The 26,292-nt window shown below is 57.0% G+C and overlaps 1 protein-coding gene and 1 long non-coding RNA gene across 3 annotated transcripts in view; one reads left to right on the forward strand and one right to left on the reverse strand.

Moving 5' to 3' along the window:
• Positions 1-14,195: 14,195 nt before the first annotated feature.
• Positions 14,196-26,034, reverse strand: LOC128150892 (uncharacterized). Its single transcript, XR_008238221.1, has 2 exons — positions 25,889-26,034; positions 14,196-18,072 (listed from the first exon to the last, which is right to left on the reverse strand). It is a non-coding gene; the product is annotated as an uncharacterized LOC128150892 (long non-coding RNA).
• The window catches only part of RASGRF1 (Ras protein specific guanine nucleotide releasing factor 1), a 45,010-nt gene continuing 44,204 nt past the window's right edge, over positions 25,487-26,292 (forward strand). For both annotated transcript variants that reach the window (XM_052807613.1, XM_052807614.1), the window contains exon 1: positions 25,487-26,122. In XM_052807613.1, the coding sequence (XP_052663573.1) occupies positions 25,847-26,122 (276 nt within the window). In that variant the 5' untranslated portion in view covers positions 25,487-25,846. The remainder of the gene's footprint in view (positions 26,123-26,292) is intronic.

The raw sequence follows: 26,292 nt of genomic DNA on the forward strand, positions 1-26,292 counted from the left end.
GGGAGCTGGCGTCTGTCCCATCTGGCACGTGCAAATTCAGGATGTTTTAGGGCAATGCAATCAGCTGGACAGCTGGCCCTTGTCCCAAACCCGGTTTCCCAGTAGATATTTTCTTTGCCCAACTCTTGGCCAATCAGCTTGGGGTTTTTTATCCCCCCCTTTTTAAAAATGCATTGTAATTAGCCAAGGTGCAGAAATGCAGAGGTCATATTTACACCTCCTCCGGCTCTGTTCCACTCCTGTTGTTCCTGCTAATTGTGTGTATGCACAGAGATCGGTCCAAAGGGTGGTATTGGGCATCCAGAAGATTTTTAACTTAGAAAATGGGGAAAAAAAAAAAGATTACAAGCTTATTTATTTGTGCAGCCAATGCTGCCAATTGCTGTATTTTAGAGGCATTTTTTGCCATTTACTGAAGTCAGTTGGAACAGAGAGACAAAATCCAACGTTTGTGACATCTCAGACAGCTTGGAAGGGCTCCTTCAAATGCAGCAAAACTCAGCAGGCTTGACATTTGAAACTCACTTATTTCACTGCCAGGCAAAACCTTATGCCTTTATACTGTATTTCTCCTGCTGTTCCTCAGTGCAGGAATTCCTACTTTTTCTGGTTTCATACCATTATGAACAGACCAGCTTGGGGGAAAAAAAAAAAATCTCTGCTGTAATAATAAAATTGGCTTTGAAATAGCAGAAATCTGGTTTGTCCATGTGGTTCCAGGCTCAGGGGGAGCTCTTGGATACCCACACGCCTGCTTTGTTCCTCACCCATATTCACCAGCAATGGGGATGTGTGCAGTCATTATATCACTGTTCTGAACACCTAAAACACACAAAATGTGAAATTGTAAAAGATTATTTCATGTTTGGCTTTTTAGAATTAATTCACTTACTAAATAATAATGGAGCGGGAGGGATGGAGTGGGAGGGATGGAGTGGGCACCCTGTGCCCCTGTCTCTGGCATGCTGCCCTGCGGGGGCTCCGCTCTCCAGCCGCTGCCTGGCTTTCTCCTCCTGAGACTGAAGAGATGGACCCTGCCAGAGCAGCCTGAGGGCCTGTCCTGTCCTGCCACTGCCTGCCCCTGGGACATGTTCCCGCAGTGGGATGTGGTTCAAGAGCAAGAGAGAATTTGGGAGCACCCTGTAACCCAACCTTCAGCCCCCCGGTGCAACTCCTCCGTCGCCCCTCCACTTCATCCTTTCCCTTCCTTTGCTTTCCGCCCACAGCATCACCTTCCCCTGCCCCTTTTCCCCTGCTTTTTGCTATCCGGGTAGTAAAGCAAAAGGCAAGACGAGCAGCAACCCATTCCAAAACACTGCCTGTAAACAGACGGATGCTAAAACAGGGGGGCTCCCACAGACCCCCAGCACCACTCCCCCTGTGCTCCGTACAAGGCTGTACGGTGCCTGTAGGAATAATGCTGCCCTGGCCTCCCCCAGCCTGGGGATCGTCTCCAATGGCTGGGAGCAGCCAGCAAATCCCGGGACACCTCGTAGGAGGTGCTGCTCTCACTGGGCACGGTTTCTGAGCTATTTCAGAAGCGGTGCCGGAGTTGCGCTGTCTCCTCGCTCACGGCATTATCCCCACCCTGCCCGGGGGAGCATGCCGGGTGATTTTACCACTGTCACCAGCGTGGAGGTGGCCGAAACTATCCGCTGGCTTTGGGCAGCCACTTGCAGTATGGGTGAGGGCTGAAGGAGCACATGGCAGACCAGATCCTGCACCCCCTGGCTGGCAGGACCCACCGTCCTGACTGGAGCTGCCCATGGGCTCCTGCCTGCTGGGAGCACCCAGGCTAATACGTGCCAGCGTGTGAATGCCTGTTCTTGGCCATGACTATTGAAAACGATTGCAAAACCGGTGGGGAAGGCAGCTGCCTGCCCTCCTGCCTGTCTTCAGGAGGAGTTTTTTCAGGTTAATGAGTCTGTCCAGGCCACGAGCCAAGAGCCCGGTGCCCAAGCAGCAGGACTGGGGCTGAGCCGGCTTTCTGCTGCGAGCTCCAAGTCTTTGGGAAAGGCCCAAATCCCCAGGGCCAAGTGCGCTCCGCAGTCACCCCAGCAGCGACGCAGCGGGTCTAGCTCCCTGCAGGGAGGGAGCGGGGAGTGGCTAGGGCTCAGTACTGGGAAAAAACGGGAAAAACTGGGAAAAAACTGGGTTGAGGGGTAGAGCAGCTCCTTGGGAAGCCACAGGGCAGGAGCTGGAGGCTAATTAGCCCTCATTAGCAATCAACTACCAGGTGCATTGAGTGACACAAAAGGAAGGCCAGGCAGCGTTGGTGTGGGTGTTTCTGGGTCATTTTCAGGAATAAAGGGGGAAAGCCTGCTTAGATTTTGCTAGTGGGGTTTTTGTGGCTTCTGTATCATGGCTGTGGAGCTGCGCAGGGACCACCCAGGCCGAGTGCTGGTGATTCCTGTGGCAATTTCTCTCTGCAGCTCTGGCTTCAGCTGTGCATGCAAGATGAACAGGAAAAATAGTGAATTTCTCTCTGCACCTCTGGCTTCAGCTGTGCATGCAAGATGAACAGGAAAAATAGTGAATTTCTCTCTGAGGCAATCTCTGCTCCCAGTCTCTGGATGCAGCCTCACCGGAGCTGGGCCATCGCAGCGCTGCGTGTGCCTGTGGAGGATGCTTGTGCTGGGTAAGGCTAGTGCTTTAGGGCAGGCTAAAATGTGCCACCTGCTAAAGCCAGTGCCAGCCAGGAGCCGATGCCCCGGAGGTTGTGTCTGCTCTTCAATTTTTTTTTTTTAATGAGCAATTTAGAGGGAAACAACTCATTCCTGTTGAAGTTCCCAGGTTATGTAAATGCTGGTGGGGTGACCCAGGTTGCACAATAGCTGGGCTTGTTTGAACATATGTTTTGATTTGGAGGAGTACAAAGGCAGGCACCTGGAAACAAAGCTGCCTGACAGTGGGTTGTGTTGGAAAGCAACCCTTAGCAGGGACCCTGGGGCTGCGGGGAATGGCAAACTTGGTATCACACTGGATACTGTGGTTGATAATTGCTAATACAGGCCTGCATGTGCAAGGAGTGGCAATGTGGAAAAGGCTGGGGGAGGATCCAGCCTTTGGGCTATTATTGGAAAGTAGGCCTGATTTTGTGTGCCTCTGCCTCGGAAAGGATGCCTGTGAGCTGGAAGGGGTGTGGGACAGACCCATGGAAATCTCCTGAAGTCAGAAACCCCCTGAGCCAGCGTTCAGCCTGGGCAATCCAGCAAAGGGCCAGCAGCAGAGTGGTGTCCCTGTGTCCTGCCCTGGGGACAGGCGTCAGGGCAGGAGCAGACTCCGTGAAGAAGGCAAAAAGCATCTCACCCCAGGACTGGGAACCAGCCTCTGGCTTAGGCAGGAAGAGCGGTTTGCCCAAGTGGATTCGGCATCTCCAGCTGGGGATACAAGGGTGCTGCTGCCTCCTGTGTGGCCCGTCCTGGCAGTGTGGTGGGGGATGAACCCGGGGCTCCTGTAGGGCTGGCTGTGGGCCCTGGGGGAGGGAGGGATGCCTTGGTCTCTATTGGATTAGAGACAGACTGGTCTCCCAGAGCTGCATCTTGCTGCTGTTGGTGCTAACTAGGTCATGCAGGATGAGCCATACCTGTCACTGTGGCGGGGCTCAGTGAGCCATCGGCACATCACCGGTGCCAAGGGCAGGGGACCAGTGATTCACGTGAGCCGGAGCATCTGTGAGGACAGCAGCAGAGAGGGGCCGGGAGAGTGGAGGGTGGCTGCCTGTGCTGGGTGTGATGCTCGGCAAGAGCCATTCACCTTGCCCGCGCAGCAAAGCTGTGAGGATGTCTGCTCACCCCAATGTGGCAGACCCCTGGGGACCCTTGGCAAAGCCTTTGGTCACGGGGAGCTGGGACAGTGACAAACAGCCCTGAGCCCACAGCTGGATCTGAGATGCCACAGCAATTAGTGCGGCAGCAGTCCTGAGCAGAAGGTTCTCTGCTCTTCGCTAGCTGGTGGTGCAGTATTGTGAGTTGTTAAATGGCATCTGGCACAATCACAGGCAAGAGAATCACCCAGCGTGGGAGCTGCCTCTGGAGATCTCCAGTCCATCCCCCATTCAAAGCAGGACAGCTCCAGGTTAGATCCAGCTCCAGGCTCAGGTCAAGCTTCACAGGGTGTCCTGCAGTTGAGCTTTGGGCACCTTTGTGGTGCGATGGAGCTCCCCCAGCATCCCGGCCCTGCCCAGTTCCTGACCACCCCACAGCAGCACTTCTCCCTGGCATCGGGTTGGGATCGCTCTTGTGGTGCCTGCTGTCCCTCATCCTCTACTGTGTGCCTCTGTGAAGAGCCTTCATTGTGCCTGCTGGTGCGGCAGTTAAGGCAGCAAGCAGATCCCCTTCAGCCTTCTCTTCTTAGGACTGAGCAATATTTTTGCTAAAAAGAGGAATGCAACTATTTTAAATACCAGCTTGCTGTATGATTCAGTGTCTGCTCAGGCAGACACAAGGTAATAAGGATGCTGGTCTTCAGGCCTTATTCTAGGGAGAAAACCTCTTCCCTCCATGCTGGGTCTCCTCTAGCGAGAGCGATGCAGCGAGCCCGCAAAACCTGCTGAACACGGGGCTGGCAAGGGGCAGGGATGGGCAGCTCCTCCTGAGCCGGGGCCCAGCCCAGGTCTGCGAGGGACCCGGTAGCTCAGCGTGCCAGGGAGCGGAGAAGGTGGCTTTGGACCCTGCTAGAATAAGAGTTGATGGACCGGAGGAGACCTCAGCCCCGTAGCAGGATCACCTCTCCAAACTCCCTTGGCTGATGGCCCATCTGTCTGCAAAGCCTCCGGTGTCCCTGCAGCTTCGAAAGCTTTCTGTACCTTTGGAGCTGGTTCTTTTTTGCTATATTTTCGTCCTGTTGCTGCTTGTCCTTGCCCCGTGTCTTCTGTGCATTCTCCTCTGGCTGGGGAGGTGAACGTGCCCAGGACCCTGCAGTGGGGTGCACCAGCCCCAGTCCCTGACCCCCTCACTCTGTGTCCTGGGGAAAAACTGTTGTTCCAGCTGCTGCTGGAGCTCCTGCGTGGATAATGCCACCAGGAGCAATAGGATTTAGTAGAAAATTCCCTCTTTCAGATGCAATTGATTTGGGTTCCCCCTTGGTTCTGGTTTCCAGGCACCAGCAGCTGCTGGAACCACTCTCCTGGTGACAGAAAATCTATGGGAAAGCAGGCAGCCTGATGAAGTATTCATGGGGATTTTTATCATTGGTTTTCACCCAGTGCAAAAAAGCAATCTTCACTTTTAGTGAGCTATGGATAGAGCAGTAACATACGAAAAATGCTCTATTTCTCTTTGAGCCTGCACATGTGACAATCCGGGGCTGTGAGGCATATTGGAGATGGCTGATTTCAGAGGGCTGTGAGTGAGCGGGGTGCATGCTGGGCCCTGTGCATCCTCACCCCCCCAACAGCAGAGATGTGCCGCAATGTCCCTGCAGGATCCAGCTGTGCAGGGACAGAAACCCCCCAGGACACTGGAGTGGCACCAGCTCTGGTGTCAGGTGGCTTCTTACAGAGTTACAGGTTTATCAAAGTGCATCGGTGTAACTCCGATGTTCCAGTGTCTTTGTCCCAAGACAGTGGAAATTATGTCACTAAAAGCACTTTTCAAGAGTATGTATTTGAGTTAACTTGCTGGTGATGTTCGGAAGTTGCTACAGGGCCACGAGGCACCATTCCCCAGGCATTGTGGGTGGCTTGGGGAGCGGGGTGCAGAGGCCGTGCACCTGGGACCGCTGAGGGGGGATCAATGCTGCCTGTTTTCGGTGGATAAGTAGAAGTGGCCACTGGGGTTAAAAGAGCTGGGTGGATGAACTGTGCGGATACTTTGAATAATTGATTGGAGAAAAATGTTAAAATTAATTAGACACCTTCTTTGTTAAGAGAGATGAGAGCTGTGCTAGTCCTGAACAGTGCCAGGTTGGCATGGGACCCAGCGTGCCCCGTGGTGCTGCCACCTGGCTCGGCTGAAGATGGGGCTTTGGCAAGTGATGGGCATTGCACCAGCTTTGGGCAGTGAGCTTGGAGGGTATAAGTCCAGAAAATAAACCCACTGTCTGAAACCCAGAATGCTCCCTGCCTCTCCTGGGGGAGCAGGAGGGCATGCATGTCAGCATCAGCTCCCTAGCTGGGCGCAAATGCCTCATCAACCTTAAAACACAGAAGCTGGACAAGGCTATTCAGGCTGAGAAAAGTAATGAACGACATTACTCTCGAGTGGTTCATTAATCCGTTTGTCTTTATGGGTGAGGAGATGCCCTCGTTAGTGCTGGCAGGGGCAGGGCAGGTGAGGAGGCAGAGGAGGGCAGCAGAGGTGCAGGTAGCGTACGGGAGCTGCAGGCAGGCACGTGGAGGTACAGAGATGCTTGTGGAGGCTGGCATGGGTGTGCAGAGCACCGGTGACAAATCCACTCCTTGTGACCCACTCAGCCATGGGTCAGGTCAGGGAAGAACAGCACATGGCCCCTGGTCCCTGCACAAAAGATGCTTTGGTTTTTTTAAGGTTGTAAAAATGCAGGTGATTCATTTTCCACGAGGCACTGGTGTGATGCGTTTCACTGGGATTTCGATCGCTGAAACAATGTGGTCCTGCTCACTCGCTGTGCTGCTGGCTGACTTGCATCATTGCTTCTGACTCCAGCAGGACAGGCTGACCTGCAGGAAAGCAACTTTTTGTTATTGGTTGTTTTTTTTTTTTTTTTTTTTTTTTTTCTGGCTTATCCCTCTGGCAGGCTGTCCTCTTGGGAGCAGAGGAGGGGAGCGGAGCTGGGAGAACCCCTGCAGCCCCAGCCATGCCAGAGGGCAGCCACATGGAAAGTGATGGATGGGCCCCCCAGGAAGCCGCTCCCCGAGCTGTGGCAGGGCCGGCGGTGAGGTGCACCCCACACTGGTGCGTGGCACAGCAATGGTAGCAAAAGCCAAGTCTGGCCAGGCTGCCTGCACTGCTGTCAGCCTGGCCCGAGGCTCGGCAGTAGCTGGTACCAGACTCCATTAATCAAGATTTAAAAGAGGGTAATTAAGGTCTATGGAGTTCCTTTTCTGGTGCCTGGATCTGGTAGGGCTGGTGGTGGCTGTGGTGCGGATGAGAGCCCGAGCTGGTACAGCAACAGTGCTGCTGCCGTAGGCTCTGGTACGACAGTCAGTGGCTTGGGTACCTGGGATTCTGCAGTCACCAGTGCATACATTAAATGGCTTAAAGTGACTGGTGGGCCAGCCCTGAAATTTGACTGGAACCAAGGAACCTACCGGAATGGGGCAGCAGGACCTCTGGGGACAAGGCTTTGGACTTGCATTATCAAACATATTTTGCCAATGACCTGAAAGAAGATAGACAATCGTTACTACAAGTGTTTGCAGGTGATGTGACACAGGTTTAAGGAGTGGAAAAGCAAGTTCGAGCAAACCATTTACAGTGTTGTGCAAGTATCAGGTCCTGCATCTGCTGACAGAGAAGAGAGAGGAGCCACTTGCCTGGTCCGGGTCCCCATCCTGGCGGGTAGTGCCTTGGAGAGGAGCTGAGGCTCGCAGGAGATGACAGCAGAGATGAGAGCCCAAGGCATTGCCGTGTCCTACAGAGCTGAAGTGGCTTTTCTGTCTGTGATGGGAGAACACATGATGTCATGAAGACGATATCACTTCTGTCCAATGCTGTGAGCCCTGTTAGACCAGTGTCTCTTTCTGGGGTCCGCATGTGTTTGAAAACTTGAGACAATTTAGGGAAGAGGTTTGAGTCTGATTTAAAGGACTGAAGGCAGGGGCTTGGATCTATTTACTTTCACAGAGACAAGTGCAGGTTGAGCTGCTCAGAGAGAAAATATTGGCACTGGGCATCCCTTCACCATAGCTGGCAAGAACAGGAGAGGGCTGGTGCCTGGAAATGGGAATTAAACAAACTGACTCCTAAGTGTTTCCTGGTTAATTCTGGATTCATTAGGACAACTGAACAAGCCTGTAATTGATTCTCTGCTGCCAGCGATGCTTGAATCAGCCCTAAGTGCTGCAGCCCAGTCACTCCTGCCAGACCGAAGGTGGGAGAGCCTTTGGGCAGCTCAGATTCACATGATCACAGTGTTCCTATCCAGCTCGCTAATCCCCCAATCTGCCTCTGTCCCACAGAGAAAGCACAAGAATGAATCACATCTGATTAATTTGCCTTATCCAGAAGAATCTCCCTGAATTAGCAAATGTTTTGTTTTATTTGTTTCTATAACCAACATGAAAACATCCTACAGAGCCCAGCATCTGCATCTGTGGTGGTGCCAGCCCCCGGCAGCCTGCCTGGAGCACAATGCAGTGAGCAGGGCTGGGGTGAACGCAGCATCGGCCGAGCCCTGATGAGACGCTCTCACATCTGGCTTAAAATGATCTTAAAACATATTTATGAGCCAGCTGAGCTTGGTTGCTGCATTCCCTGGTGTTTTCCTGCTACATTTGGCCCGTGGGCACTGCTCACTGGAAAGTCTGCCTGGACTGCGCAGAGATGTGCTCTGTCAGCAGCAGATGCTTAATCTGATTAAAAAGAAATCTGTCACTCTTCTGTGACTGATGAGAATCTGTTACAGCAAATCCCATTGTAATGTGGGACTGAGCAGCGTGTGCCAAACTTGGGCGCTTTATCCCTGTTGAGCTCCAGGGAAGGTTTTGGGTCCCCTTGCTGCAGGTCTCGGGGCAGCTCTGGGGGCTTACTGTTCTCTGCATGTGTTAATACCTGGTTACTGACACAGCTGCAAATACTATCCACTGAGGACAAGGAGACCTGGGGCCTCTCCTCACTCTGCCTGTGATGGCCTGTACAACCTTGGGTACATCACTTTGCCTTCTGCACACCATCATTGCAAGGTGAGGATAATGATATACTAGTGCCTAAAACACACCATGGAAAATGCAGGACAAATGAGAAGGGTCCCCCACACCTACAAGTGAACCAGCTCTGTCCAGCAGCCAAAAAAATTCCAACAAAGTTGCAGAGGAACTTTAACAAAATGTAAAACTTTACCCCTGCTGAAACAAGGGTGAGTGCCCAGGAGTTGTGACTTGGGCATAAGGAAGGTGGTGCAGCTTGGAGCAGGGCAGTGGGGGATGTGGGCAGCAGTGCAAAGGCACTGCAGACGTGGGTCACGTCTCTGTGGGACAGCCCCAAGGCAGGGACACTGCTGTGGGCAGGCTTGGAGCCCTGCCTGCGCCCAGGGGCTTTGCACTGCCCTTGGTGCTGGTGGGTAGGATTGCTGGTGGAGGGGATGGGAGCTGGGAAATGGTGGGGCTTTGCCAGGTGCTCTAAGGCCAAAGTCCTTCGGCTAACAACAGGCAGCTAACGAGGCTGGAGGCCTGACACAGCACTTTTTTCCCAGGAAGGTGAACTATGGTGCAGAGGGGGACTCTGCCCTCCATCTAGTGGGTAACAAGCTAATTAAACCCCTGAATGATGGAGATGCGTTTGGGGTTGTTTCTCTTCCAGGAAACGGGAGCACTGAAAGGACCTGGTTCAGGGGAAAAGTGCAGCAAAGCCTCCATCCCTGCTGCTGCATGTCAGGACGTGAGACCTTGGGGGTCCCGCCTGCTGGGAGATGGGGTTCCCTCCCTCCCTCTGAGCTGCGCTGGGGCGAGGCTGGCACGTTCCTGCATTGGGAATCGGATGAGTTCCTGAAAACACTCAAATTCCTCTTCCCAGCACGGCGGTGAATCCCCGCACCCCTGCTAGGAGGAGCAGTACTTGTCCCCGCCGGTGCAGCAGCCCCGCAAGCTGGTGCTGGTGCGGGGGCCAGCAGCTGCTGCGGCATCACTGGGCTCACGAACCCGTCCCTGCGTGCACTCTTGGGAGAGGAGGAATGGACACAGCGTGTCGCTGATGCATCGCAGGCACAGGTACGGCCGCCGGCAGCGCGCGCTGCCTTGGGCGAGTGCCAGCGTGGGTCAGTGGGGCTCGTCTCGCCCAGGGCCGGCTGTCCTGGCTGGGCGAGGGGAGCCAGCCAGCGGGCTGGGGTGCCTGGGGATGTGGGTGCCTTTCACCGTGCCATCTGCGGCTGCTGCACCGTGTAGTCAGGGAAGTGCCGTGAGGAAGACAGCCGGTGCCGCAGGCCTCAGATGAACAAGCAGCACCCTGGGGTCTGCTTCTCCCAGCCCCTGGGGCCGAGCAGTGCCAGGCTTGGCCCCACCGGCTGAGGGGGCTCCCGGCTGGGCAGGGGGGATGGCTCTGTATGGGGAAGCCAAATTATGCAGTCTCCACAGCACGAGGGAGCGGGACCTCCTGCAGCCTACCGGGCTCACGCTTGCTGTGGCTGATGGGGGTGATGCTGCCTGATCCTGGGATGTTTCCCTGGCTGCTGTGAACCTCCATCTCTGGAGCTGCAGCTCCCTGTCCCCCAGGATCCCCCCCTGCCACTGCCTGCTGTGTGGAGGGGGAGTTGCTGCTCTCCCCAGGGCTGCACAAAAGCACCTGGTAGGAATCCAGCCCTGGCTGCTGGACCTCTCCATCCCAGGGCCATTTGTGCCCCTGCACCAGTATTCTGTCCCCGGGGACAGTCTGTCCTTTCAGCCTACCTGGGCAGCTGGGAGCTCACCCGGCTCCCTTCCCCGAGCGTGGCTGGGATGCTGTGGAAGAGCCGTGCCCTCTTGCAGCGCAGATCACGCAGCAGCATAATCACCCCAGCCGGCTGCTTGTGCCCAGTGCTGGTAGAAGTGGGGCACTCTGCCTGACAAACAGCAGATGTGTGCAGACAGCCAGCTTCGTCGGGCTGTCGTTCCTGTTTGCGGAGCCCTGGCTGCAGTGCGGCATTGCGAGGGATGTGGGAGGACCACGTCGTGGCCGTGGGCATCCCCACCATGCCCTTGGTGCGGATAATCCCACCTGCCTGCTTAAGCGGCTAATGCGGAGCTAATCGGTGGGTAATTGTGGAGTGTTTGCCACGTGGCAAGTGGGGAACTAACTGGTTTAGTAAATGACACCCATGTCCTGCCCACAGCCGCCTGCGTTGTCTGGTGTATTTATAGTGTTGTCTGCTATCAGGGCTTGTTTCACCCACTCAAACCAAGTCCTGTGGCTCCTGCATCTCCTTAAACCATCGCCTCTTAGTAGGTATGGGAGGGCTTTGTCATCTTCCAAATCTGCTGGTCAAGAGGCAGGGAGAAACAATTTCTCCATGACAATAAGTAATTAATTGCTTCCAGAGATTTGGTTATTAAATCTTAATTAGAGATGGGCTAAAGTGTGCGGTAACATTAGCGAGAAGCTCCCCTGGCAGGGCTGTTCCTGGGAGCACCAGCAGCAGCATGCTGGCCTTGCTTCCCTGGACTAATCCCAGTGGCCCTGGGGATTACATGCCTGGGTACGGCATGTCCAGCCCGGGGATGCATTGTCCAAGGTGATCCAGCCATGCCAGCCAGCACCTTCTGCACCAGCACACACACACACACCGAACTCAGAGCGACCTGGCTCAGCAGCTGCCACCCCCAAAGCTTTTCCCTGGTACCTGGCTGCCACAATTTCTTGCAGCATTAATGCAGCTTGTCCGTCCCAGGCTTGGAGAGGGCTGAAAAACTCTGGTCTTAATTTTCAGGTGTCTAAACGAGAGCAGTTCTACTACACTGAGTGTGCAGAGCTGTTCTCCAAATTGGTTGCACCAGAGGTTTGACAGCAGCCTTGAAACGCTGCCTGTCCCAGGTCAGGCTGCGAAAATGGGGTTAGGTAGGAGCCCAGACCTGAGGTCTGGGCTGCTGCCCCTCCGTGTGGACCTGTGGCTTCGGGCTTGGCTCCCAGCTCTGCTCTCCCCTTTGGGCATGTCCCAAAGAAGGATGCCTGGGCTCTGCTTTTGCACCTTGTCCCTGTCCCCCGTGCCCCATGGGGAGCAGACAGCGCCTCGGAGCAGCCAAAGCCCTCCAGGTCAGGACTGCCTAGTGTGCAGGCAGATTGCAGGCAGAGCTTTGCCATTTTCTGTCCTCCCAGCTCAGAGAGCAGAGCTTGGTTTTCCAAAGTGTCCAGGGGGATGTTAAAAATAGACTTTGCCAGATCTGCTTTTAGTGTTGCTGAATAAAGGTCTGGTGTGCTCTTGAGAGATGGGTGGAAGGATTGGAGACCTCTTCAGCCTTTTGAGAAAGCAGTGAATTGGCGAAAAAAAGCACTTTTATATATGTATATATAAAAATATCTTATTTTGGAGATGTTTGTGAGCCTGCTGGGATTGAAAGGATGCTGCTTGTCAGAGATGTGCCAGATCCCCTCCCCAGCCTCCCTTTTCTGTGTGTTGGTCAGATCAGGCCCTAGGCTTTTTACGTGCACACCCACACATGTATACATACATGTGTACACGAGCAGACCCTCAGGCACGCTCAGCTCTGGGGCTGCCCCACTGCCTGCCCTGCTGCAGCCTGCCCCACTGCAGAGAGAGCCTGGCTCTTTGATTCAGCGCCTTTGCTGTTCCTACCAGTGTCACATTTAACACCTCATCAAGTCTTTAATTGTTTGTTTACTCGTTCTTCAGTAGTAAGATGCAACATTAGTTTAATTAGAGAACAGAAAGTAGCACACTCTTCCTTCGGAGACCCAGGTTGAGGGAAGGGTTTAAAGCTGGGTTTATTCCCTATGCTCCTGCCTCAGCCAGCCCTCACCCTGTGGAAGATGCGTGGGACCGGGACCCCAGGGTGGGTGCAGGCCACCCAGCACCGGGCATGGCCAGCGGGTCTGTGCAAGTCAGGGGACTGAGGAGCGTGGCTCTGCTTTAAATTTCAGCTTAGAGAAAGTAATTTTGTGTCCCTGTGGCAGCAGCTTGGAGTAACACAAGCCCTTCCCCTTCACCCTAGTGTGGTGTTGACGCTGAAGCCTAATAAGGGAAAATGTGCAGAGCTATTCTGTCTGCAAATGTCACTGTGCCACGTGCTCGGGGGGGGGGGTAAAGGGGCAGCTTTAGCCTTGATCTGCAGGATGGTAAGAGCTGCCATGCCTGCACCCATGGGGAGATGGGGGATCCTGCAGGGAACAGCCTCCCATGCTGCCAAGAGCAGCGGCAGCCAGGCACAAAGGAGGCGCGCAGGCACTTTGAAAGGGGACAAGCTCCGTTTTTTTGCAGGAGCCTGGTGTCACTTGAGCATTATCTGCTTGTTTGCTAAGAGCTGTCTTTTCCAGCAGCAAATGTCCAAGCACCTAGAATTCTCCATACTGCTGACAAAATCGAAATGCAAAAGAGTGATTTTAGTCCTCCTGCTCATGAAATGTACCCAGGAATTACTAAAGCTTCACTGACTGTGCTGGCAGTGCCCACGGATTTTCTGAATTTACCACAGAACCAGAAATTGGGATTTCTGCTTGCGACCATCCTGTTGCTGCCGAGGAGCCCAGAGCTGGCACTGGCAGCTGGGGAAGATGCTCCACTGCACCTTGTGCTGCCGCACACATGCCCTGGTTCTGTCCTGCCTGCAGAGGATGAGGTGGGGCAGCAAAGCTGCATGGCTGGGTTTGCTCCCAAAGCAGCTGGAGATGCTTATGGTCCCTTCCAACTTGAGCAGCATTCTATGATGCTATGTGCTGATGCTATGTGATTGTGCCAGTGGCGGCCGGCTCATTACTGCTGGACCAAATGTGGGGTTTGGCTTGTCAGCTCTGCTGCAGCAGCATCTCCCTGCCCTGACATTTAACCAATACATATGTCTCTCCCAACACCGCTGTTCATGCTGTGGGGCTGTGCGGGCCTGTGGGAGCCTCCTCCATTCCCCACTCGCTGGGGATGCTCTGGGAAGGAGCCATGCCCACAGCATCAACATCAACCTTTTGTGTCCCAGCCTTACAGCAGGGCCATCGAACAGGCTGTCCCTGACCCCACCCTGACTCACTCAGCCAGCACACGGAGGTGTTACGTCCATGGGAACCCGGGATCCGAGCCCCTATACCCCAGTGGCAGCACAGACCTTGGCTCCAACACAAATACCATGCTGCTGCACCCCTGCCAGGGACACGGCCACTTACGGGGTTTTTTTCCACTCTGGCTTAGCACTACGACTGTTTTGCAACCTGTGGCGCGAGCAAATCAGTGCACTGAAATCCTGTTTTTAGGTAGGCACCCAGGCACGCTGCGCAGGGCCTGGGGTGCTGCTGCACCCACAGGGCTGCTGGGCAGAAATGGCAAGGAACGGCAAATGTGCCTTCACTGCCCCCAAACACTGATGGTGCCTACATATGTGAAGGGAAGAAATGAACCCTAACCAGCAAATTTGTAGTTAGTAATATTTAGAAGTGCTACCATTTATTCTGTCCATTCTCCACCCTGGGACAATGCTCGGTTCAGCCCGCAGCTAGAGCTGTCCATTTTCCTTCCAGCTCCCATCTAACTGCAGGTCCTTATGGCTCTGATATGCAAAGGAGCCTGTAGACTCCTGCAAATGATGCAACTCTTTAATATCTAATCCTGTTTCTGTGGGAGGCTTGGCAGAGGCTCAGAGCTGCCAACAGCACCCAGATCAGTGGGAGGGAGAGGGGACAACATTGAGGAGGTCACGAGGACGCCATTGAGGAGGTTGCTGCAAGGCATCCCCCTCCCTGGCCGTAACCGGGGGAGTCGAGGTTTGCCTGCTTTGTGCCCTCTCTCTGTGTCACCTCCTGTCTCAGGGTGGGGGCTGAGGTGCTGGCACTGCAGCCCCCCCGCCATGCACTGGAGCTCAGGAGAGCTTTAGCACGAGGTGGTGCAAGGCTCTTCACCCGTCCCGGCGTGAGCCTGCACTGTGCTTGCCCTGGGTGGGCAGCTGCCTGTGAAAGCTGTCACCACCACCCACCCCTTGTTCCCAGGGCCAGAGGGGCACGTGTCCCTCCTTCCCAGCCCCAAAGCCATGGCCGGGGCTGCTCTCTGTCCAGCCACCCCGGGCTGCCACGTGCCAGGGCACTCCCCTGGGACAGGGGGTGCTCCCCTAGGGATGTGGGGTGCTTTCCTGGGGACGCGGGGTGCTCCCCCAGGGATATGGGGTGGTTTCCAGGGGATGCCTAGGGCACTGGTGCAGGGCTGGGGGTGCTGTGCACGGGGCTGGGCACTGGTGGCACAGCCCAGCTCCTGCTCTGGGCATTCAGCAGCGGCTGGCAATGCTGTGACCTGCAGCGTGGAAGCTGCCAGTCAAACGTGGAGTAATAAAGTCAGACACAGGGTGAGTGGGGATGTTTGTACCTGAAAATACTTTGTACCTGTAGGGGCAGGAAATGTCTTCAAAAGCCTGCAGCTGTGATTTTCAGGGGAGGTTTCAGCGTTGTTCTGTCTATCGTGGCAAATATTGTATGTAACAGCAGGGACCCCTGGCCTGTGAAGTACAGCATCACACAAATATATAAAATACATTTTAGCTGTAATACATTCAGAGAGGCTTGTAAAACACTCCAGTTTGTCTCAGAAATGCCTAAAAATAACGTTCGGTTACCAAATCACTGCTGTATGTGCGCTAAGTGAGCCTTCCTGCGGCAGCTCAGGAAGCCCAGTGTGGTGCTGCTCTTGACACAAATTGCCGGCAGCGGCAGAGCTCCCATCCCCATAACAGCTCCCCGGTGCACTTGGGTGCCCGGCACACATGGTGCTGGCAGTGGCTGTGCTTGTGGCAGCCCCGGCTCCCATGCGGGATGTGGCCCCGGCGGCGGCTGCTGTGTGCTCCCCTGGGAACGCTCCATGGAGATATTAATGATTCACTTTAGGCGATCACACATGCTTAATGTGGGGCCTGGCCATGAGTGATGCACATCCTTCTTGAGCCCAGGGGGCAGCGGCTCAGGGTGCTGCAGCAGGTTGCTTGGCACCTCTCCCCTCTGCCCGACCCTGCCACGGGATGGGGACAATTTTTGTCTGTGCCCAGGTACCTGGTGGTCTTGCTGGGCTGGGCAGATGCCGTATCATTGTCCTAGTGGAGCAAAGTGTCACAGGGATGGCTGAGGCCAGCCGGGATGCATAGATCCAGTGGAGACCCATGGCACTGCAGAGCAGCCGGATCCACCGCTGGACTGGTATACCCAGGGGACAGCAGGGGAGCGGCTGTCCCTGCGGTAACAGGAGCTGCCCATTGCGGCCAGGGCTGCTGGGAGATGCGCTGCTGGCCTTGAAGCACCAGGCAGGCAGGGATCATCCCAACATCATGGTGGCCCCAGTGAGCATGGTGGGCACTGTGTTACCTGGCCACGGTTCGGCTGGGACCACACTGGGCGGCTCACAGTTACCCGGAAGAGACTGTAGCTTCCCAGAGCAGCAAAATGATTTGTGGAGAGAGCAAATCCACGAGCTCTTGGGCTGGAAGACGAGGCAGTCAGCCCAACAACATGGTTAGCATTGCCTCTGCCAGCCCCAATCAGTGCCGAGGGACTGCACACCCCCCGGCACAGCCCGGTGGCAGGGTGACACTGAGGAAGCCTGGGGGCACCCAAGGCTGGGCCTGAGCACTGGGAGGAGAGATGTCCCCAGCCTCTGCTCTCCCCGTCTGTCCTGGCAGCAGCATGCCCACGGCACTGCAATTCCTGCTGCCGAGCCGTCATTCCCGGAGCTCCCGCCTGGGCTGTGTAGCCTCCCCCAGCAGAAAGCTGGCGTGTCTTTTCCAGGCAGTGCAGTTATTCTCGCTGGCTGCTTCATCTGCTACGGGGCTGAAGGGGCCACTGGGGTTTGGTGGCCTCGGAGCTGCTCCCTGCAAATGCGGGTCCCCGACAGGTAAAATGCTGCCATGCCTCACTCTGCTCCGTAGTCCTTCCAGGAGGGGAAGGACCCAAGCAAGCCATGACTTGATGAAATGTGGGAAGGCAACTCTTTTCCCTCCCTGTATCTCAGGTGAAGAAGCTGGCACCCAAGCACTGCACGATGAGGAGCGAGGAGCTGTGCCAGCAGCCCTCTCTGCGGGCTCGAGAGTGAGCGAGAGCTGCTGGCATAAATTACCACTTTGTCATCCCCGGTGTCGAGATTCCCAGAGAATAGCTTAGTGGTTCAAAGGGCTGCTGAAATAATTTTGCACAGCATAATAACAGTCCTTAAGCTTTCCGTTTAAAAAATGTCAACAAATACATGATTTCTGCAGCGTAGCCGACTTGCTGGCAGCCGGGGGTCATGTGCAGCCAGCCCCTTCCTGACACCCACCGCGGAGAACTTAGTTCTAAGTGACAAATTAGCCTGATGAACTCGTAGCATCTTCGTGCTGGTGAGGAACCCTGGTTTATACGTCCCTCTCCCCCCACAGCACTTCCTGCAAATGTCACTCTTCCGTCTGCTCAGCTCCAGTGCCGGTGGCTGGGTGCTGGCAGGGAAGCAGGGCTCCAGAGATGAAAAGGGACATCCATGTCGGTGGTGGGGCCGGTGGCACTCACCCTGCCCAGCACGGCTGCTCCTGGCCAGGCTGCAGCCCGCTGACCCCAGCGAGTGCTCCTCACCCTGCCCAGGCTGCACCAATGGTTTTTATTTTAGCCACTAGATGGGAGAACACTTTGCAGTGGGAGTGCAGCTCCTCCAGCCCAGCGTGCCACAGCACCTCTTGGAGCATCTTGAATTCCCTCCTCTGACAAGTTTTTTCAGACTCCTGGCTGATGAAAAAGTCCTTCGCCCTCGGAGCCATGCGCGCACAAAGCCCATCTTCTGCACGTGTCGCTGAGCGGGTTCCAAGACGACGATGCCACCTCAGGCATTGGCTGCAGGCGGGTCCTTGGCACCAGGAGCCATCGCTTGTGTGGGCAGGAGGGAAGTCTCTGGTTCACAGTGCAGTGGGAGAAGCAGGCGTGTAGCCAGGGAAGGGCAGTGCCTGCCAGGAGGTGGCTGGAGAAGGGCTCGGGCAGGCGGTGGGGCTGGGGCTGAGCTCTGTTCCCCTCCTCAGTGCCGCAGGCTCCAGCCCCGCAGCTCAGCAGGCGTTCCTGCTTCTGGCCAAGCTCCAGCTCCCACCATTGGTCAGCCACGGGATGCGTGGGGCACCTCATCCCTCCTGGAGCCCAGCACCTTCCCAGAGTGACAGCATGGTGTCCCCAGGGCACAGGAGCCACCCCGGTGCCAGGACGCCGTACGCCATGCTTTTCTCTGATGTGAGCGGGCTCCAGGCTGGCAGCGTTTGGCCAGGGAGAGCTGCAGCTTCACTGGCTCAGCTCAGGGAAGGAAGCATAAAGGCAGAACCTGGGAAGAGGAGGAAGAGGTTATGGCTGAAGGCTCTGGGATCACAAATCTCCTGAGTCCATTTCCCTCATCTCCCCACTCCCCCAGGCAACTGGGACCAGTGGGGCTCAGTCTGGGAGAGGGGTCTCTGCTCCCCGGTAAGCCCCATGCACCACTGGCACCAGCATCATGCCCTGGCCAGGGCTCTCCCCAGGCCACAGGTCTGTGCCACCTCCCTGGCACTCCTCCTGTCCCTGTCCCTGCCCCTGCCCCTGTCCCTGTCCTGCCTGGCATGCACAAAGCACTAATACATGCTCCCCCACCACCCCTGAGCTCACGCTCCTGGAGGGCAACAATTTCCAAATACCTTATGGGCTCCTTCAGCCGAGGAGTCAATGGGCAGCTCTTACCAGCATTTAAGTTTTGCAAACCCTCTAAGTGCTCATGAGTAGCAAGGGAAATTACCATGGTTCGTCTGGATTGCCCTCCTGGCACACTGTTCGTTAGCACGGCGCAGCACAGCCCTGGCGTAAAGGGCCCTTTACGGCCGCTGAGCACACATTGCGCTGCAAACGCTTGTAAACCAAACTGCTTGTGCCTGTGATTCACACATCCAGGAGCAATGGGTTATTCCTCGCTGGAGCTCTGTTCTGGGCACTTATGGCTCTGTAGCTTCGCACGGACATTATTTGCATTTTTACATAATATTATGAGTTAGCTTGCAAAAGAGGGAGGAGGTTGCTTCTAACTCCATTGTGTTTGTGGAGAACCTCTCTCTGCAGGGCTTGTTTTCTGGTTTTGCCAGCCATTGAATTAGTGAAATTCAAAATAGATGAAGTGCCTGGTAGGTTTCCAGAAGCATTTGCTTGTGAAACCAGTTACTACTGAGGGATTTATAACACGGTCAGAGAAGATGCTTTTCCCACGTAAACAGCTTGACAAATCCATGTTCATCCTACTGTTTATTCCCAGGTGTGGCATATGTTATGGATTGAAGATCAGCACCGGGGAGTGCCCTGTCCTGGAGCCTAGTCAGTGGCCACTGCCTGAAGAAACCAAACGTGGCAATGCCGAGGGTTACACAGGAACCATGGTGCCAAAGCGGGAGAGGAATGTGTGTGCAAGGAGGAGGGGCGGCTGCATAGAGCTGCGGCACACTGAAGCTTCGGTTTGGCGTTTCCACCAGTATTCCACCAGCCCCTTTGCGAGGAGGCTGCTGATCTCTGCAGATCAATGCCACTGGGAAGCCATGGCGGCCTGGCTTTACATCTGCAACCCGGTGGAGCTGCACTGGAGAACTGCAGTGGGCAGCGTGCCACCAGCCCAGTGACACCCAGAGCCCAGAGGCATCTTGTGCCGCAGGGACCTGGCTACTGCTCTTCCCTCTGCGATGGCAGGCGGTGGCAGGAGCCCGCCCAGCAGCCAGCATCTCGCCGGCAACCTTGCGGTGCTGCTCCACTTGCGTTGTGGCATCCGAGCTCCTGCTCTTCTGCTTCCCAGCCTCAGAGCAGGTTCTTGTGTGGGTTTGCAGGGGCACCGAGAGCAGAGGAGCTGCACTGGCCCCAGGCTTCTCAGCACCCGCCTGCTCAAGCACGGCAGGGCAGCCCCTCAGCAGCAGAGTTTTGCTCCGAACATCTGGAGGAGAGGGAACCGCACTGACCCACAGCAGCACAGCTGGTTCTCACCTGGGGGAGCAGCCCCGGGACGTGCAATGGAGCTGCCCTGGGCAGAAAGCAAAGGCTGGAGAGGCTGAAGTGTAGGTAGGGAGAGCAGCACTGCTCTAGCTCGCAGAGGGAGGGGCTGCTGGTTGCAGATTTGCACTTACAGGTTGCCCCCAGGAACCAGGTTTTCTCTCTCCCCTGGAGACTCCTCTGTCAGGGAAGGTTAAATGCGTGATGGTAGTGATGGGAACCTGGTCTGCCAAAATGAAACACTGGATGGGGCCAATTAGCAGAGAACTGTCTGTGCAATAAAGTGCTGAGTCCAACTCTCCTGACGCTGGTGTATTGGAGAGGGCATTGCTTACCAGGCTGGAGCACTGACATTTTGTGTGAACACAACAGATGCCTCCTTGTGCTTTGAAAATCTCTGCTCTGTCCTGCCATCGCCCTAGCAATATTTCTGAGAACACAAAGGAGAGAGCACTGGAGCACTGCTGGGGAATTGGATGAAGATCAAGGGCACACTTGAGAGCAGCTCTAAACAAGGGTGCCTTTCAAATCAGGTTGCTTTGTCCTCTCCACAGATGATCTGGTACACCATCAACTCTGCCAGGGTGCCAGGGTGCCTTGGAAATAAATGTGAAGTTACTATTCCTGCTCCTTCAAAGTTTGCTGCTGAGCAAATGGAAAAACTTTGCTTTTGCACTACAGCCTGGTGGGTTCTGTCTCCCTGCTGCTGGAGAGCCGAGCCCTCACGCCCGCAGAGCTGCTCTGAACTCCACTTGTCCCTGCTCAGCCCAGCCCTGCCCCGGGGTGCAGGCATGGCAAGCAGGACCAGCTGAAACCTCCTCCAGCGGCACGTGGAGCACCGTGACAGCATACTCACCAGGCATCTGCTGCAGTTAAATTTTAAGCACAGCTTTAACTTGCTCAACCAAGGACGGGACTTTCAAACTTGCTGGTGTGATTTAGGAGCCCGAGCCCATGGACTTGACTTTGACTACAGCTTGTGCCTTTTGGAAAGCCCAGTCTGGGCAGAGTCCAAGACACTTTGTGTCCATCATAGCAGTTGGAAGCACACTGTACACATACTACAGACAGAAGAGGAGCTCAGGGGGCAGGAAATGAGTATCCACACTCAGTACTGTAAGTAAGCGTGTCCCCGGCTGTCAGCAGCCTGGAACGATGCTGTGTCCTGGGAAAACGCGTTTTAATGACACAAACATCAGCACCTGCCGGCTCGATGCCTCAGCCCTGGGTTGATGGCTCTGAGCCTGACTGGATAAACATGCCCATTTTACTCCCCGCTCCAAGTGAAGGAAACGAGTTTGTCACCAGAAGTACAACCTCCCATTTTTGGTCTCTGTGCTGTCAGGCTGGGAGCTCCTCAAGCAGCGTCTCGGCTGTGCCTTGCCAGCTGCCTGCTGGCTCTCCCCGCTGCCTGCAGCTTCCCGTGGGTGGCAGCCAAGCCCGGCCTTTACAGGAGAGGCCAAGAGGGAGCTGGGGGAGCCGCCGATAAATACCAGCGCCCACATAACCCAGCAGCATGTGGGGAGCTGGGAAGGCTGTGGGGTTTTTTTGTCGTGCACATGTTTAGCTTCAGCATCCTCAGCCTGCAGTTCAGCCAGCGAGATGCGCTTAGCAGCCCAAGGGGTCAGCGAGCATCTGAAATCCCATGGGAAAGGAGGCAGGAGTGCAACAGGCAGCAAGTTTGACCATCACATGAGCTGCATAGTGCTCTGGGGGAGCAGGGCTGTGCTGCCAGCGCTGCCTGTGGGACCCCCCTGCCCCATGCTGCTCCACCGTGGCTCGTGCCAGCAGGGTGAGGGCCAGCAGCACGGTGGGTCTCAGCCCTGGGGTGTTTTCTGGGAAGATGCCCTTGGCTCATGGGTGTCTTGTGCTGGCAGCAAAGGTCCCTGGCAAGCAGTGGCCTGTGGGGCTCCTCCCAAAGGCATTTCATCTCTGCTGGCCGGGTAAGGTGGGTGCTGAGAGCCAGCCCGGCGGGGAGCATTTGCACACAGAGATGGGGAAATGTTCATGTGGCTGAGCAAGGGTGTCAGCGATGGATAGCAAGCCATCGGGCACCCGGCCTGTGCACCCCACTGGAGCTGGATGTACAGAGTGGCAAACTGTTCCATCTGAGCTTGAAAGAGGGAGGAGACTGTATGGGAACTGAACTGGTGAGGAGGCTGCTGGCGTATAAAAGAGCCTGCTGCCAGCTGAGTCAACATGAGCCCCACTAGTGCAAGAGGTTGAAGCATGGGCTGAGAGCAGCAAGGGCCGTGTTTTCCACAGCTGATTATTTTGGCATGGAAATCACAGGATGCGGTTCACAAGGAGTCAGAGCACAGCAACAGGCTTTGCACCTGCCCGGGTAACAGTGGCAGGACGCAGGGACAAGCACATCCCAGCACTGAGGTGCTGAATGAGCAGGCAGTCTGCCGGAGACCCGATCTGCACCGAGACACCTGTCCTGCGCCACACCAGCGGGTCAGGGCTCAGCCTGTGGCTGCACATGCAGGCACCCACCGAGCCCCTAACAAGCCATGGGCGCTATCACCGTCTCTCCTTCACCTGCCTTATTGCTGGCTCAGGATATGCTCTACCCTGGTCCCCCAGACCCCATCACAGCGTGTTCAGAGCTGCTAGGAGCAGCAAGTCTCTGCTGGTGACCGTCCCACTCCTGGAGCTCCCCTGCTGCCGGTGTGCCCCCACAGCCCCCCACTGTCCTGCCTCCTGCTGCTCCCGAGCAGCGTTCCCGGACCCCCCGGCTCTCCCTTGCGAGCGGGCCCTGCGTCTGCCAGTGTTGCTGCAGTAACTGCTCCTGCTGCACGCAATTCTGCTCAGGCTCAAGCCTCGGCTTGGCGCGGGATGCCCACAGGAGCCGCTTCAATGTTTGTTAAAAAGTTAAATGAAGAGAGAAGAAGCCACTGCAATTAAAATACTTGGAAACCCTGGGAAATCTTTACTCTGGACAAACTCCCTGTCTCATGGAAGCCAGCAGCAGTGAGTCTGGCTCTTCTGTGCAGCGGCACTCAGGAGAAGTGACGAACGCTTCACCTCTGCTTTCCCAGAGCAGAAGGGTCACACTGCAAATGCCTTAGAATCGATCGAAGCAAACGTCACATGCAAAAAATAAACCTCCCTTTGTTTTAGACATCAAAGTTTCCATATTTGCTCAAGCCTTGCAAGCTGTCAGATATTTTTTCCATTACCCTCCATATCATCTAAGGGTAGTCTGAGCTAAACCAACACTATCTGGGGAACGAAGTCCAGCTTCCTCGTGTGGTACCAACTCCACCACAGCGAAACGCTGCTCATCCCCAGTGCTGTAAGTGGTGTTGTCCTGGCCACCTGCTCATGCCAGCGAGGCAGTGGAGGGCAGCGGGGACCCTCGCCCTGCGGGCAGCGGGTGCACAGCATCCCTGGGCACACCACGTCCCCTGACACACTGCATCTCTGGGCATGGCCCCATGGCTGGCTGGAGGGCTCAGCAACTCCTGGGGCACAAGATGGCTTTTCCACTTTTGTCCAGTATAGGAATTATTGGCAGTGCTGGCTTCCACGTTATTATTTGATCCAAGATTTTGCAGGCTTCCATGAAGGATCTCCCCTTGTGCAACCGCACCATTTCATATGCAGCAGGTCCTGCCTGACTGTCCCTGCCACAACAGCAGGCAGCACTGCCCAGAGCTCGCTCCCTGTGATGAGGAGCTGCGAGAAGGCTCGGCCCCACAGCCACGGCCACCACTGCTCAGCTCTGCCCGGCAGCTGCCTGCTTGGCTCCAGCTAATCCACAGAGAGATGGAGGGGATGGAGAGCATCCCAGCTTCTTCTCTGGGGGTTATTCTGGAGCAGCGCTGGGCTGGCAGGATAGGCTGGTCATGGGGAGCACCTTCTGCTGCATGCTTTGACCCATCTTTCACCCCAAGCAGAGGCTGCGGTGGTGAAATGGGATATGGCACCTCACTGATCAGGCTGGAAAAATGGAAGAGGGGAGAGCCCTGGCCAAGAAGGAGAGTTAGCCGTGCCGGTGGAAAAAGTCCTAGAGCTAAATACCCACTTGTAATCTGGGTAACAGTGGGTGCATTTGGCCGGGAGGACAGCAGCCTGCCTGCCAGCTGGAGGGGCAGGCGGGCACGGGGTGCCAAGGGCAGCGTGCGGCCCCACTTCCCGCTCCCGGCCAGGACTGCTCATCACCTCCCCAGCACCGATCTGGCACCCGGCAGGTGCTCGGGCCGTGTCCCTCAGGGCAGCGATGGCCCGTGTCCCAGTGAGTACCCAGGCCAAGCAGCTCCATCCTGGAAATGCCAGCACCCTTCCCAATTCCAGTCTGTTCCCTCCTGTTGCCATGGCAACCTGTGACCTCACTGAATTCCTTGGAGATCTGCCAGCATTTTCAGCGGAAACAAAGCTAATTAACACGGTTTTCCTGATGCCCTCCATGTCTGCAGGGGCTTGGTCATGCTTGGGGCTGGGGCCGGTTCCTCTGCCGATGTGGGCAGGCAGCTGCCCATGGGCAGCGGGGTTCACGTGCTGCCTCAGGTCTCGCATGTGCCCATCACCGAGGCGTCTGACCGACCCAGTGCTCCTGGCTGTGGGGAGCCCCTGGGATATGTGAAGCACCAAGGCCCTCCCTGCCCTGCACAGGCTCCAGCTGCGGCCAGTGCCTGGTTTTCCTAGCTTTGCCCTGCTTGGTGCAGCGCACAAGGCCAGGACAGAGGAGAGGGATTGAAGAGTGAGACAAACACAAATAAATGGAGAAACTGGGTCCTCTTCTCTCCTGTGTGTGACATCTGGGAGCGGCTGTGCAGTTGCCAGCGTGCCCTAAGGAGAGGCAGAGGGTGGGAAGGGAGAGGACGGTGTTGAGGGGTGCTGATACCTCTGCATGTGGAGGGACCACCTGGCTTGAGGGACTGCAGTGTTAGGGATTGCAGTGTGCAGGGACTGGATCAGCGACATGCTGCTGGGTGGGGAGGCGCAGGCTGTGCCTAGGACCCGCCAAGGGGAAGGCCACAAGTGGGGATGTCCCATGGTCAGCAACACGCACAGGGCGGGACACGGGGAGTGCTCCCCTGGGACAGCGGGGGGGTTGGTGCCCGAGGTTGGAGTGGGTGCCTGGGGTGTGTGGAGTGGGTGCCCAACCGAGCATAACCTCACGCAGAGCCCACGCAGGTTGGGGGTCCCACCTGACCTGCGTGTCCTCCTCAGTCTGGGGCTCATGGCAAGCCAGGGCTTGTGTCAGTCCTGGGCTGATCTCAAACTGGGGGTCCCCCCTTGGCCCGGGGGGTCCTGCTTCACCCAGGAGTCCCTGTCCATGTAGGGTCCCACTCAGGCCAGGGTGCCATTTGAGCCCAGGTCCTTCCTGGCCTGAGGCTCCCTTTTGGCCTGGGGCCCCTCTTCACCCAGGGCTCCCATCAAGTCTGGGGGTCCCTCTTGGCCCGGGGCTCCCGCTCTGTCCAGGCGCCCTGTCTGCCCCGGGGGTCCCATCTGTCCCAGTGCTCCCCCCTCGGCCCGGGACTCCAGCTGTGCCCGGGGGTCCCACGTGCCCGGGGCTGCCTCTTGGCCCCGGGCTCCCTCTGTGGGCAGGGGTCCGTGCCGGCCCGGGGGTCCCGTGTGCCCGGAGGTCCCGCGCGGCGCGGAGCGGTGCCGGTGCTGCCGGCGACGGACGGGGCGTGCGCCCCCGGCGTCCCGCGGCCCGGGATGGGGCGGGGGGGGGGGGGCGGCCCCGGGGAGCGCGGCGCGGCCGCCCCCGCAGCCGGCGGCAGGGCAGGGCCAGCCCCGCCGCGGAGCGGCACGGCACGGCACGGCGCGGCACGGCTCGGGCCGGCGCTGACGGGCTCCCGGTGCCGCCGCCGGCTCCGGCATCACATGACTCGCCCGTCTGCGGGAGACGCGGCTCCGGGACGCGGCGCTCCCCCGGCAGAGCCGCCGGCGCCGGCGCCGCGGGAGGCGAGCGCTGCGCGGGCAGGGCGCCGGGGCTCGGCCGCGGCATGAGCCGCCGCGGCGGCCGCCGGTTCTCCGGAGGCAGCGGGAGCCGCTGATGCGGGCGCGGGGGTTGCGGCTGCTTGCCAGGGACCCGCCCGCCGGCTGCCCGGCGGGGACCATGTGAGGAGCTGGCGGTGCCCACCAAGATGCAGAAGGGGATGCGGCTCAATGACGGGCACGTCACCTACCTGGGGCTGCTGGCGAAGAAGGACGGCGCCAGGAAGGGCTACCTGAGCAAGCGGAGCTCCGACAACACAAAATGGCACACCAAGTGGTTCGCGCTGCTGCAGAACATGCTCTTCTACTTCGAGACCGACTCCAGCTCCCGGCCCTCGGGGCTCTACCTGCTCGAGGGCTGCGTCTGCGACCGGGCGCCCTCCCCCAAGCCCTCCCTCTCGGCCAAGGACTCCCTGGAGAAGCAGGTGGGCGCGACGGGGGCCCGGGGCCGGCGCCCCCCTGCACCGGCCGCTGTCGGAGGGGGATGACGCCCCGGGGTCGCTCCGGCCCCGGTTCCGGCCCCGCACGCAGCCCCGTTCCCCGGGGCTCCCGCCCCCGCCGCGGAGCGGACCTGTCCGGCGCCCGGGACCTGCCC

This window comes from Harpia harpyja, chromosome 14 (assembly GCF_026419915.1).
Source record: "Harpia harpyja isolate bHarHar1 chromosome 14, bHarHar1 primary haplotype, whole genome shotgun sequence".
NCBI classification, from domain to species: Eukaryota; Metazoa; Chordata; class Aves; order Accipitriformes; family Accipitridae; genus Harpia; species Harpia harpyja.